The following is a 13,332-nucleotide window of genomic DNA, read 5'->3' on the forward strand; positions in this document are numbered from 1 at the left end:
ATGTACTCCAGATTCATGTGTTTAAACACATGGTCCCCAGCTGGTGGTGGAAGAGCATCACTGGAGGCAGGCTTCAGCATCATCACTGGAGGCAGGTTTCAGCATCACCACTGGAGGCAGGCTTCAGCATCATCACTGGAGGCAGGCTTCAGCATCATCACTGGAGGCAGGCTTCAGCATCATCACTGGAGGCAGGCTTCAGCATCATCACTGGAGGCAGGCTTCAGCATCATCACTGGAGGCAGGCTTCCGCATCATCACTGGAGGCAGGCTTCAGCATCATCACTGGAGGCAGGCTTCAGCATCATCACTGGAGGCAGGCTTCAGCATCATCACTGGAGGCAGGCTTCAGCATCATCACTGGAGGCAGGCTTTAGCATCATCACTGGAGGCAGGCTTTAGCATCATCACTGGAGGCAGGCTTTAGCATCATCACTGGAGGCAGGCTTCAGCATCATCACTGGAGGCAGGCTTCAGCATCATCACTGGAGGCAGGCTTCAGCATCATCACTGGAGGCAGGCTTCAGCATCATCACTGGAGGCAGGCTTCAGCATCATCACTGGAGGCAGGCTTCAGCATCATCAATGGAGGCAGGCTTTAGCATCATCATTGGAAGCAGGCTTGGTGGTAGAACAGCATCATTGGAGGCAGGCTTTAGCCTCATCACTGGAAGCAGGCTTGGTGGTAGAACAGCATCATTGGAGGCAGGCTTTAGGTCTGAGAGTCTAGTCCACTTCCTGTCCATTCTCGTTCGTTGCTGTAGACACAATGTGACTAATAATCTGATGCTCCTTACTGCTATGCCTTCTTCCTACCAACTGTCCTGCCACCCCACCAATATATTTTTTAAACTGCAAGCCAAGTTAAGCTTTTTCTTAAGCTTACTTTAACTAAGGAATTTTGATATAGCAATGAACAAATATCTAACAAAGATGTAAATACATAACTTTGTTTTCATTATCTTATAACAAAGCAGAAAAAAAAATCAGGAGAAAAATCATACTTTCATATCTCACCTTTGATCAGTCCTTACCAAAAAAACAAAACAAAACAAAAAACAGCAACAAACAAAACAAGAACAGAACTATGAGAAAAAAGAATAGAAACTACAGAATGGATAGAACCAGCTCTCTGTGGAAATCCTTTCTTCAGTTAATGATAAAAATATACATAATTTATGTATTTCTCTTTCCATGTTAATTATTTCAATATATTAATGTAGCTTTTCCTGTTCACAGAGCCAACTAATTTTGATGAAAAGTTGCTATGTATTTTAATTTCTGGTAGTGTTTTTACTTCTTTGTCGAAAGTTCCTTACCTTCCATGATCCCCCCTTCCTTCCTGACTTCTCCAGTTGCTAATCTCTGCATAAACACATTTCATCTCAGTGGGTCCTGGCTGCTTCATTTGCTCCTGTGATTAAATGAGATGCTGGGTGTAGCATATTTAGGGTATTGCAAGCTAGTATCTATTCCATTTGGAGTGCTGTCATTTTAAACTCAGTCTAATTAAGCCTTTTTGGGAACTATGCTTGCATTATATCCAGTCTTCTAGGAGCTCAGTCTACGCCATTTTCCTCAATCTTCATGTTTTTGTAATAATTTGAAATTTTGATTTTATGGAGGCCTCAAATTTATAATTATGGTGATTTTTTGAGTGTTTTATACTTTGTTGTTATTATTGTAGCCTGTAATTCTCCATAATTTATTTATCTAATTATGGGGAAGTGGGGAGCTCTTTAATTTTTAATGCTCTAACTAGTCATATTGATTGTACATATTGACGGCTCACAGTTGATTCCTTTAATATTGATCTTTCTGGGTCTCTGTCTGGCAAGGCAAAATGGTGCTGATGGGGGTGTGCTTGCCGTGTGCAGTAGCTGGCCCTCGTCCATTTTACATCTCATTGGCCAGAGTGCTAGGACTGGTTACCAGCCTACTCTCTGTGGCTCTGCTAGGGAGGGCTTCGTGTAGTTTACCAGTGAGTGTACTGCTGGCTAAAATTTTAGGATAGATACCCTTTATCCTAAATATTTATCCTTTCATTTTTATTACATTAATAAGACAAAACATCCAAAATTGATTTTTGAATGCTATAAAATTTCTTTTTTCTTATATATAGACTGTGGGTTGCTTCTATTTGGTTTATATGTGTCAGATTACATATTTTCCATGAAATCAAATCTTCAATTCCTAGGTAATTTCTACCTGTAGAGGATTTGATTTTGAGTTTGGTATACTTTTATTTTTTGTTTTTATACTTATGTTCTTAAGAGAAAGGTCTATCATTTTCTATTTTACAGTCATAAGTTTGGGAGAAATAGCGATGGGCAATGAGACACATTTCATCGTATGTGTGTTCTCAAGTACTCTCTTTTAGGGTGAAAATGCTCTAATAATTGCATTATCCACATCCAGAACCCATTGAAGATTTTTGTCTTTCTTTTTTCCTAATTAGATTTCTTCTCAGTTCCAGATTCAAATATGGTAATTGCCCATTTTTATCAAATTGGCCATTTCTAGAATTTCAAAGTGTGTTACCATAGAGTTGAACTTGTTTTTCACTTGCTTTCTTTCCTCTGCCTCCTTCTCTTCTTCTTCTGGCAGACTCTCAATATGTCGCCGTCGCTGACAGGAAACTTAGGTTTGTCTTGATCTCACAGAGATTGGCCTGCTTCTGCATCTGGTGCTGGGTTGCGAAGGTTATAGATGTGCACTGCCGGATGGGCTTTATTTATTATTTTTAAATTTTGTAACGCCATAAATAAATGCAGGCAGATTGTAAAGAATATATACAGCTTTAATGAAGAAATAAACTTACAGGACCAAGGTTCCCGTGGAGCACAGGAAGCAGAAGGAACCCGTGTGCCCGATTTATAAGTAAACATTCGCCCAAGGCAAGCCCGTCCCCTAAGGGGCTGGCTTAACCCTATAAAATTTATTTTTATGGATATGGAAGTTTTGTCTGCTTAGGTCAGAAAAGGGCATTGGATTTACAGACTGCCTTGAGCTGCCCATGTGGGGTGCTGGGAATTGAATTTGTAAGAGCAGCCAGTGCTCTTAAACACCGCACCATCTCTGAAGTCCCACTAGTTAAAAACCCATGTTTCCTCTTTTAAAATGCTAATTGAGTGGTGGAATTGTCTCCATTGGTAAAGTGCTTGCCACACAAGCGTGAGGACCTGAATCATGATCCTTGGTATCCATGTAAAAACAGGATGTGGTAGGTGATGGCACCCACCCATAATTCCATTGCTTCGGAGGTAGAGTCAGGGAGATCAGTGGGATTTCTAGTCTCATTCTAGCCAAACTGCTAAGCTTAAGGTTTAATGAAAGACTCTCTCTCAAGAAATAAGTGGGGTCACTGGAATTGGTTGTAGCCTCCACATGTAATCAGAAAAGACCAAATTAAATTTCTTTGCAGAATTATGATGATATGATTGACCAAAATAGCCTTTAAGTCATTTAGACCTTTTGCCCCAGTAATATTTCCTTTGTAGAAACTCATCACCAACTTGAAGGTTACATAATGAAAGCATATTTAAACCAAAGCGTTTACAAAGCTTTGCTATTAACATTTACATAACCAAAGTAGACATTTGTGATTTTTTTTTTTTTGGCTTCTTTTGTTGTGTGTTGATGTTGTCTCTCCCCCCTCATCTCTGCTGGGAATTGAACCTACAGCCTTATGCATGCAAAGCAACAGGTTCACCCAGAGCTGTAACTTCAGCCCCCATGATGCTTTACAGCATAAGTTTTCCAAATGCAACTCAATGGTTACCCAACTACTACATTCAAGGAAAAACAGGGGCTTCTGATTAATGTCTACCTAGAAAGTCAGAAGCTAGGATATGGTAGGAAAACACGAATTCACTCTTAAATCTTTCTCTAAATGTTTCTAATGATTTTATTTCATAAGAATCACTTGAGAATATCTTCTATAATATACTTCTCTGAGTATAGAAGACAGGCAAATTTTATTTCATTATTTTTATTTTTGAGATTCTAATGTAAATTACAATCTCTCTCCTTTCCTTTCCTTTCTCAAAATGTCCCCATATACACCTCCTATTCTTCTTCAAATGCATGGCCTCTTTTTTACTAATTGTTATTTAACGCATATATAACGTATAGACATACATGTTCCTCAATATAACCTGATCAGTCCACATAATGTTACTTGTATGGATGTTTCCAGGACTGGCCACTTGGCTCTAGACAACGAATTGATGAGCCTCTGCCCTCAGCTTTCCTGTTATCTAAAGGTGAGAGCTCTTGGACTTTTTAACATTCACTTTGGCACGTGCATTGGTACTGTTCTTGTTTAGCTCGTTTTTAGGCAGTCATGTTGGTGAGATTTTATGTAGCAAGTGTCTTTACCTGTTGGGTGTAGCTTCTGATATTACTAGAAGACAATCTTACAGCAAACTACCTGGTTATTTGGCTCTTAAAGGCTTCCTGCCCCTCTTCCACAATGTTTCCTGAGCCTTAGGTATGGGAGTGTTTTGTAAATGTATCCATTGGGACTAGGCCCTCGACCATGCATTTTGATTGGCTGTGGTTTTCTGTAGTGGTCTCTACCTGATGCAAAGAGAAGATTCCTTGATGAGGGGTGCGGACAACACTTATCTGTGGGTATAAAGACAAATGCTGAGAGACTGTTGTTAAGATTTATTCTGCTTTACTAAATTAGTGGTAGTAGATTCTACTCCAATAGCCATGACTTCACTGGGTAGTTAGCCAAGTTTCCGGCAGGAGGCATGATCACCCTCTTTTTGAGCAGGTCTTAAGTCCAATTAGAGAGCTGTTGGTTACCACCAAGGTGTGTAAAGCCACTACTTCAACCTAGGGTTATCGTGCTATGAAGGTTGTTGATATGACTCACTTGAGTCAGGTAAGGTACAATTGTCTTGAGAAGCATATATGCATGACTGAAACGCACTACACTGTTTTATAGAAGACTTCTGTGAAGTTTACTCTTTTAGGCATCACTTGATATCAACTCCACCACTGAGATTTCATGACAATTTTCTTCTCAATGTCACTGGGAAAGAAAAATAACAATTAAGCTTACTTCACAACTCTGTTTCCATTATTCATTTTATGTTGTTGCTAGTGATCTCTTTATAATTCTGTAAAAATTGTAGCTGCTAATACAATTTATCAACCATAATAAAACCTACTTAAAGACTTCAAAAGTCTAAATTACTGTACCGTCTTTCCCATTGTACTAAATCAAAGAATTCCATATTATTTAGATGCCCCCTTTTTTTTTTGGTGTTGCCTTTTACTTAATACAGAATGTAGGAGGAGAGAGTGAGCTGCCTGTTGGTTCCTAGCTACTTAGCCCCAAAATAATCACACAGAAACTGTATTATTTAAATCACTGTTTGGCCCGTTTGCTCTAGCCTCTTATTGGCTAACTCTTACATGTTAATTTAACCCATCTCCATTAATCTGTGTATCACCATGTGGCAGTGGCTTACCGGCAAAGTTTCAGCATGTCTGACTCTGGCTGTGGCTCCATGGCTTCTCTTTGACTCTGCCTTCCTTCTACCTTGCTATAGGCCAAGCCAGTTTCTTTATTCATTAACCAATAAAAGCAACACATAGACAGAAGGACCTCCCACTCCAACAGAATACCGACTTCCATACAGTATTCTGATTAATTACAAATACTTTCACCTTGACTAAGTGAAAATAAACCATTTTTTTCTGTAGCTCTCTTTAGGACAGTAGTTCTCAACCTTGGCTGCACACTGAATTCACCAGGGAAGCCTAAAGACTACCTTCCCATTCTCTGAGACTAATTTAATTAGTCTGCAGTATCACCTGGATAATGGGATTTTTTTTAAAGCTCTCAAGGTGATTTGAAATATGCAGTCAAAGAGGAGAATCATAGATATTCCTTAAGGAAATAATAAATAAATCTTTAACCAATATGCAGGGGCTATAAGAAAAATGTTAATTATTTTGGACAACTCCACCATTTGATACTTGACTAGTCTTCACTCTAAAGAATGCATCACCTTGCCACCAATGCACCTATGACTTGCAATCATGAGGTTCTCCCTGATGATGACAATACCATGTGAATACAATACCTTAATATATCCCTCTGGGGGAAAAGTCTCAATCGATTGGAACTTCATAAAAAAAATAAAATAAAAAACAAAAACAAACAAACAAAAAAAAAAAACATGTACAGGAATCCAAGTGGGCTGCCCCAAAGTGTGATTCCCTTTTCCATATTTCATAACCTGGGAGTCACCTTCCTCAGTCTTTAAAGTTCATTTTTATTTACTTAGTTTGGATTGGAATGGGGACATGCACACACGTGTGCACACATGTCAAGTTACATGTGTAGAGATGCAAGAACAACTTGCAAGGATCACTTCTCCATGTGGGTCCCAGGGAGTTAACTCAGACTGTCAGGCTCACTGACAGGTATCTTTACCTGCTGACCTATCCAGAGGGCCCAGCTTTCTCCATTTTCTTTGGAAATACTCCAATGACCTTATAGTGAGACTTGGCTGCTTATTTTCTGAGAATACAAGAAATACATGAAACTCTTAAAAGAAAAAGGAGACCGAAGAGGTAAAACACAATCCCAATACTTTATTTCACTTTACAAGCAGTCTTCAAACATCCAAATAAAGGATGATTACATTTTTGAAAGAGAGGGGCTCCAATACCACTTAATCCATTTGAGTTCTCATTAGCACAACTCATTCTAGCAAATTAAGCACTGCGGCTGTGGTACCCGGACACCCTGTGGAGGATTAGATGAATCAGCTAAAGCAATAGGCATTTTTCTCTGAGATACCATTTCAAGTCCCGCCTGAGGTTTTTCCTTAATGTGTGGTTTCCCACTGGATCCCCAGAGGACAAGGCATTCCCTATTATTAAAAGCATCAAACAGTGTAACCCATCCCTTTGGTATTTGCCCACACCGTACTAAAACCAAAGGAGCACGAAGGATGAATGATTCGGGCTCTGTTAGAATAGCACCAGATCTACTGGAAACTACGGGCAAAAGAGAAAGCCGGATTGCCAGGGTTCGCCACTGCTTTCTTGTCCCTCGGGTTTGATAACGGTACTGAGAAGGTTTCTATGAAGTCAGTTGTTCTATGTCAATAGAGATTTCTGTTTTCAGAGCTTCCTTCAGGACACTTACAGGTCTCAAATCATGTTGAAGGGTACGAGTTCTGCAGAAAACTAGAAGATATTTATACTTCCCTTTTATGGTATCTTTCCTCCATTCTAGATCTTACTAATTATTTGAGACATACACTAAATCTGAGGCTTGCGCAGACCAAACATTTACTAGATTCCGTATGCCATGCACTGTGTATGTTATGTATTAAGTATACTTATATACAGTATCAGTTCACAACTGTAACTCAAGCCTCAAAAGTAAGGCAACACATCACTCAGGCCACAAGGTGCCACACAAAAGAAAGATGCCCTCTCGGCACTTGGAAACCTATTATTTATTTCTAACAAAGCTGGCTTCCCTGAGCCTGTTACCAGAAGACCAAAAATAAATAAATACAGAAAGGCCACCTGTTTCCAAAGGAGATAAAAGTGGTCATTTTGAATAAGTTGAATATGCCTATCTGACGAGCATGGAGCTAAAAGGGTTGCAGATTTGGGATTTTGAAAAATTTGCATACATATTACATCGTATCTTGGGGATGGGACTCAAGCGTAAACACAGAATGTATTCATGTTTTCTGCTCGCCTTATAAACATAGGCCAAAAGTAATTGCTGACAACCTTTTTAGTTTGTAACTATGACTTATCAAATGAAGCAAGATATGAAAGAATCCACTCATAAATCACTAAAAAAAAAGTTTAAGATTTCTGAGCATTTAGGCTTATAGATTATCAGATTGTGGATGTTTTCTCTGAACTACAAAATTCAAATGAAAGATGGGCAAATAATCTCATCCAATATTGTATTTCCTTAACACAGTCCTGCAAATCAGTGTTACCGAAGAAATTTCTGCAGCTTTTTTAATATAAATTTCTCAAACTTAGAACTATCAAAGGCTATGCAAAATGCTAAGAATTGATTTACGAAAGGTTTATTTCATAAAATGCACTGTGCATCATTTCGATGGCAATGCAATTAGCAATGGATGAACACAGGCATTGAAGTCATGCGCAAAGTTGTCAGGTAACATTTTCATCTTTGAAATCCCCCTTTCCTTATTTCTAGTTAAAAACAAGAGTTGGCCATTTTCTCACCATGTTATATCCAATAATAAAAACAAAAATAACCGTGAAATGGCTGAGCACAATCTTCCAGTTCCTGCTTGATCCAAGCTACCATCTCTTCAAACAGTGTTCCCTGTAAATAGTTGTGAATACAGACTTAACAGGAGAAACACATCTGTGAATAGCCTTCCATGGTGGCCAAAGGGCTTGTCTTAGTCTTTCCAGCTTTAACCACTAAGGACCCCATTTGCTACTTTTCCATCTAGGTTCCAACATTTTCTATATGTATGACAGGTGCAGACAGACCTCATTAAATATATATGATTTGCTTGAAGATTTTTTGTTTGTTTTGTTTACTGTTTTTCTAGGTATAACATTGATCTCCCCTTCAACCATCTTACCCAATGGTAGTGATTACTGATAGTTCTATAACGGAACAAATACAATCAAGTCAATAAACACAAGGTGGTGTCAAGCAGTGTTTACTGTTGAAGCCATTTCATGGTGGCTGTTCGTCACCACACATGCCTGTCACGCATATGACCATGCATATATCCACTGAGGCAGTGGGACCACCTGAGACAGTGCTCTGTCACAGAAACAAACCAAACTCTACCCCAAGATTTTCTGTAAAAGCCGCAATAGTCACCGCCAGTCCTGAAAAGCGTCAGCTGTTACTCCTCTGTGTTGATGTGTGCTAGTCAAAACCACAACACACATATTTCCACTGAAGGGAGTTTACTACTCTTTAACATTCTCAAATAGCTCACACACACAGCCTCTTACGAGTTCTGTGGGACATTTTAGACAGGTGAAAAAATGGGGGAACCAAACAAACCCTGTAGCTCAGCTCTGTTCCTAAAAGCCAAATAGCCCTACCAGTGAGAGGCTTTGACTGCAAACCTAAGTCGTGGCCTCCAGGGTAAGGTTCTTATCTGTGTAATTCATTTTCTTCAGTCACAGAATGAGGACCCTCTCAGACCTCAATTTCTGATCCTCTCAGTTCTCAAAGTTGGGAGAAGTGAGAGAGCAGTGGAAAAACCGTTTTATTGCCTGTCTGACTACAAAGACGAAGAAGAAAAGTATACAATGGATTAGTGACTGTGCAATCTTCATGTTACTTCTTTTATAAAAACCCAACTGTATAATTCAAGACTTAAAGTAAGCTTTGGCATTAATTGTTGGCTTGTGCATCAAATTCACATGAACACAGTTAAATTCCCATTTTATTTTTCCTTGGAGGAAACCTGACTGCCAAGAATTGCTCTAGCTCCCTTTAGCAATCAGCATGTCTTGAAAGAAAGAAAGAAAGAAAGAAAGAAAGAAAGAAAGAAAGAAAGAAAGAAAGGTGGAGGAGCTTCTGAATAAGGTAAATATTTAGGACCTCCCCATTAAAATATAAATACTAAAGTTCATCTGATTATGCTTGAGGTTTACAATATTTAAAAACAAAAAGTCTAAGCATTCCAAATATTTTGCATAGAATGTATGCAGTGTTTTTTCTCCTTTCGTGAAACTGCGTTTATTTTAGTAATGACTGAGTGACATTACATCAACAGTTTCAGTAGCATTGTGAGTACACCTGTCTGCCAATTCAAATAACTGCTAGAGAAACATTCTGTTCAAACAGGAAGAGCCAGGAGAGCTGCATTATTTGACCAAACAAGGGAGAGTCCCTTCCTTAACAAACTGCAACAAGTATCCACAGTAGAAACGAGCCAGTTGGTAAATGACTTTCCTCATTAGGAGTCTAAAGGAAACCACTCCAAATACAGATGGCCTCTTGATTTTTACCAGATAATCATGTGTACATATGAGCACACTGAAGCTAAGCTAGATGGAATGTGAAAGGTGAAAGCTAGACACTGGATGATGCTCATGTACCCTGTATGGACTCCTACCACAACGGAGAAAACCCATGCTTAGTTTAAGAGGGCTACGGATATCGGCACTTGCTGGACCTACACAGATAATACAGACTCAACCCAAGCAGCACATGAGGATCTACGGCCTCCTGTAGGAGCGGAGCAGCAGGCTTGCCACGCTGCAGGGCATTCACTCTTCCGCTGAGGAATGGCAGCTTTCATCATGCCCAGTGGCTTGGTGCTAGAAAATGCTCCTCTGACCTACTTCTCTCCATTGCGTGAGGAGATGGCCTAGAGCTGGTTAGGTCTCTTATCAATCCGATGTTCTGTGAACTCCCTAGAGTGTTGGGCTACCTGAAGGGCTGCTGGGATTAGCCTTCAACAGTAAAAGAATGCGGCAAAGGTACTCCTCAAGGGGATCATAGTTTCAGCACAGCTCATCTGCTTCTGATTTTTCAAAGTTAGGAAGAATGCTTTTTAAATACGTAATACAGTATCGTTAACCTCAGGCAAATCCATAGTTGTCCACCAATCCCCGAACTCAATGAGTTGCACCCAGTAACTATGCACAGCTTTTAACATGTCAAGCAGACTTCAATAATAATAATAATAATAATATAAAAAAGACTGGATAAATGTGGACAGGAGGGTTGCGGTCAGAGGCACGGGTGAGTGGGACGTGATAGGACACTACTTTCTCTGGACTACGGTTTTATTTTAAAAGTCAATTCAAAAGGTTCTGAAAGAAAAGGTTCCCGTGCTGAAGTTACTATTTCAGAAAAACAAAAAAGGACTGTACATGTAGGTACCCTTTCTGCAAGCTCTGGGGTCGCTGGGTCCCCATGAATGTCACAAGCTAAGGGGATGCTTACAGATTCTTCAGAACCTTCCAAGTTCAGCATTCCACTAAAAGGTTTCCGAGACAGTTTCTAATGCACACATTTATCCAATGAAGGCGATTTCAGTCCCTTTGTGTATGGTACAGAACGTCAGACTCCTAGGGTCCTGTTTTCAAACTAAGCAAGGTAGCCATTCCATTTGATAGAACTTCCTTAAATGTGGGGGGAAAGTGCCATTGGCTAAGTATTTGCTCTAGTCCAGATAGCATCACCGGTGGACTTCATTTACACCTGCCATGGTCTGGAATTACTTACCCACAGTCATTCTGGGTGACTACCTTCCACGATGTTTGAATGCTACGCCCTGCTTGTTTGGCAGCACAGGAAACGGAGCAATGTAACTTTGCTTTTAATTCGCCAAAGAACATGTATAGTCCTTCGCCTGCAAGGAGATTTCTCTGTAATGGGAAAGTGTCCATGCTCCATCTGCTTCACCTAGCTACATGCTCCAGGCAAAACCCTGCTCCATGCACCCCCACAGCAACCCAAATTAAAGTTGTTGGGAGTTGCATCTAACCCTGTCCCAACCTAACCTGCCCAGGTGCAATTACTGCAGGGCCTGCAAGGTGCGGTCAGCTGTTCCGTCCACGTCTTGCGGATGGTGAGGTGAAGCTGATAGACCCTGCCAGTCCCTGCCAGTTCAGGCCAGTTCTGACCAGCTCCCACCGAGGTTAAAGACCAAAGCGCTCCCTCCTGCCCTAGACACCCCTCAAAGACTGCCTAAAATAGTGCCCCGGCCCCTCGCAGAAGGGTGGCTGCAGATGCCCGAGAGCTCTCCTAGGAAAAAAAAAACCCTGAGGGGAGAAGTAGCCGCAGGAGGCTCCCTGTCCCGCCACTCACCTTCTGCTGCCTGCGGGCCATGTCGGTGGGCTGCTTGGCATTGAATGGGTACGCGATGCACCTCACCACGAAGACGTACAGCTGCAGGCGGATGCGCCGCTCCTGCTCCTCGTCCAGCTGCCGCTCGGGCTCATCTCGCCCCTCGCTGAGCACCGAGGGACTCGGGCTCACGGGTCTAGCAGCTCCGCCGCCGCCGCCACCTCCGGAGCGCCCCGGCGCGTCCCGCCGCCCTTCCCGAGCCGTGGCCGGCGGTGCTCGCTGGGAGCCACCCGGCGCCACCAGCACCTCGCGGCTCTCCTCCTCCAGCCCCTCGTCCGACTCCTCCTCGCTGGAAGACGGGTCGAGCATGGTGCTGGCTGGGGCTCCTGGGCTCCTCGCCGAGCGCAGCTGTTCCCGCGGGTCCGCGGGAGCTTGGGTCCGTGCGCGGCGGCCGCAGAACGAAAGGGAAAGTGGCCCGGGCTTTCCGGACACGTCGAGTTCGGCGCCCGAGTGTTTGCCGCGGCCAGGACGCGGGGCGGGCGAGCGGAGCCGCGGGAGGCGAGAGGCGGAGTTAGCGCGGAGCCGCTCGGGGCGCCCCGGGAGCGCTCGCCCAGCCCGGGTCCGCCAGCCCGCGCGGGCCCCCCAACCCCACCGCCGACCCCCCGCAGCCCGCGCAGGTGAGGAACCTGTGGCGCCTCCAAAGCAACACGTGGAATGGAATGTCGAGGAGCGGCCACGGGGCCGCGGAGTGCGCGTGCGCGCGCCGCCGCCACCGCCTGGGCCAGGCGGGTGTGCCTGGTGCCCCGGAGCGCGCAGTTTGCAAGGGGCGGAAGGTTCAGAGCCCTTACGACCCCTACCCCCGAATATCCGTCATCCTGCAGGCTTTCTGTGGACTTGGTGGTGGGATAGGGGTAGAGAAGGCAGTACCCCAGGAAGACAAGAGGGCAAAGAGGTCCGGAGTTGCTGGGACCCGGTTCTGATAGCCTTCGTGAAACCCGAGTGCTGAAAAGTGAGTCCCTGCCCTCCACCTCGAAGTATTCTTACCAGGAGACGCGAAATGAGTCTCTTGCCCTTCTCCACTGCAATGGGACACTCTGCGAGAAGTCCAAATTGTAAACGTCACAGCATATGCATTAAAAGAACAGTTGGGGGGTGGGGGGAGGTCATTTAAACTGGTATATATTCTTTCTTGCAAACCCATGAGCATGTTACATTTTATATTTGTGAACTGATACTCAGATTCAGAACAAAAACAGCTCAGTTGTTTCCTAGGTTGAGATAGGATTGGCCCAAAACAGGGTGTATTGGGTGGACAGACATTCAGCAGACATCTGAGAGCCGACCAGGTGCCCAGCTTTGTCCGTGTGGCAGACACAAGCTGCGGCACACCACAAGCAGCCTCTCTGTTTTCTGGCCTCAAGTGGGCGTCTCGTAGTTGTAGCTGCACCTGAAGCCTGTATCTGTGCAGAATTCTCAGTGCCAAAACTGCCTAGCAGTTTCTTTCTGTCTTTCTGTAACTTGTGTCC

At 42.9% G+C, this 13,332-nt stretch overlaps 1 protein-coding gene across 7 annotated transcripts in view; it reads right to left on the reverse strand.

The window, feature by feature from the left end:
* Cadps2 (calcium dependent secretion activator 2) overlaps window positions 1-12,316 on the reverse strand; it is a 505,709-nt gene extending 493,393 nt beyond the window's left edge. For all 7 annotated transcript variants that reach the window (XR_012908510.1, XR_012908509.1, XR_012908508.1 and 4 more), the window contains exon 1: window positions 11,828-12,316. Coding sequence is in view for 4 of the 7 variants with exons in the window: in XM_075953365.1 (XP_075809480.1) it covers window positions 11,828-12,175 (348 nt within the window). In the remaining 3 variants the exon portion in view is untranslated. The remainder of the gene's footprint in view (window positions 1-11,827) is intronic.
* Between the last annotated feature and the right edge of the window lie 1,016 nt (window positions 12,317-13,332).

This window comes from Microtus pennsylvanicus, chromosome 19 (genome assembly GCF_037038515.1).
Source record: "Microtus pennsylvanicus isolate mMicPen1 chromosome 19, mMicPen1.hap1, whole genome shotgun sequence".
In the NCBI taxonomy this organism is placed as follows: domain Eukaryota; kingdom Metazoa; phylum Chordata; class Mammalia; order Rodentia; family Cricetidae; genus Microtus; species Microtus pennsylvanicus.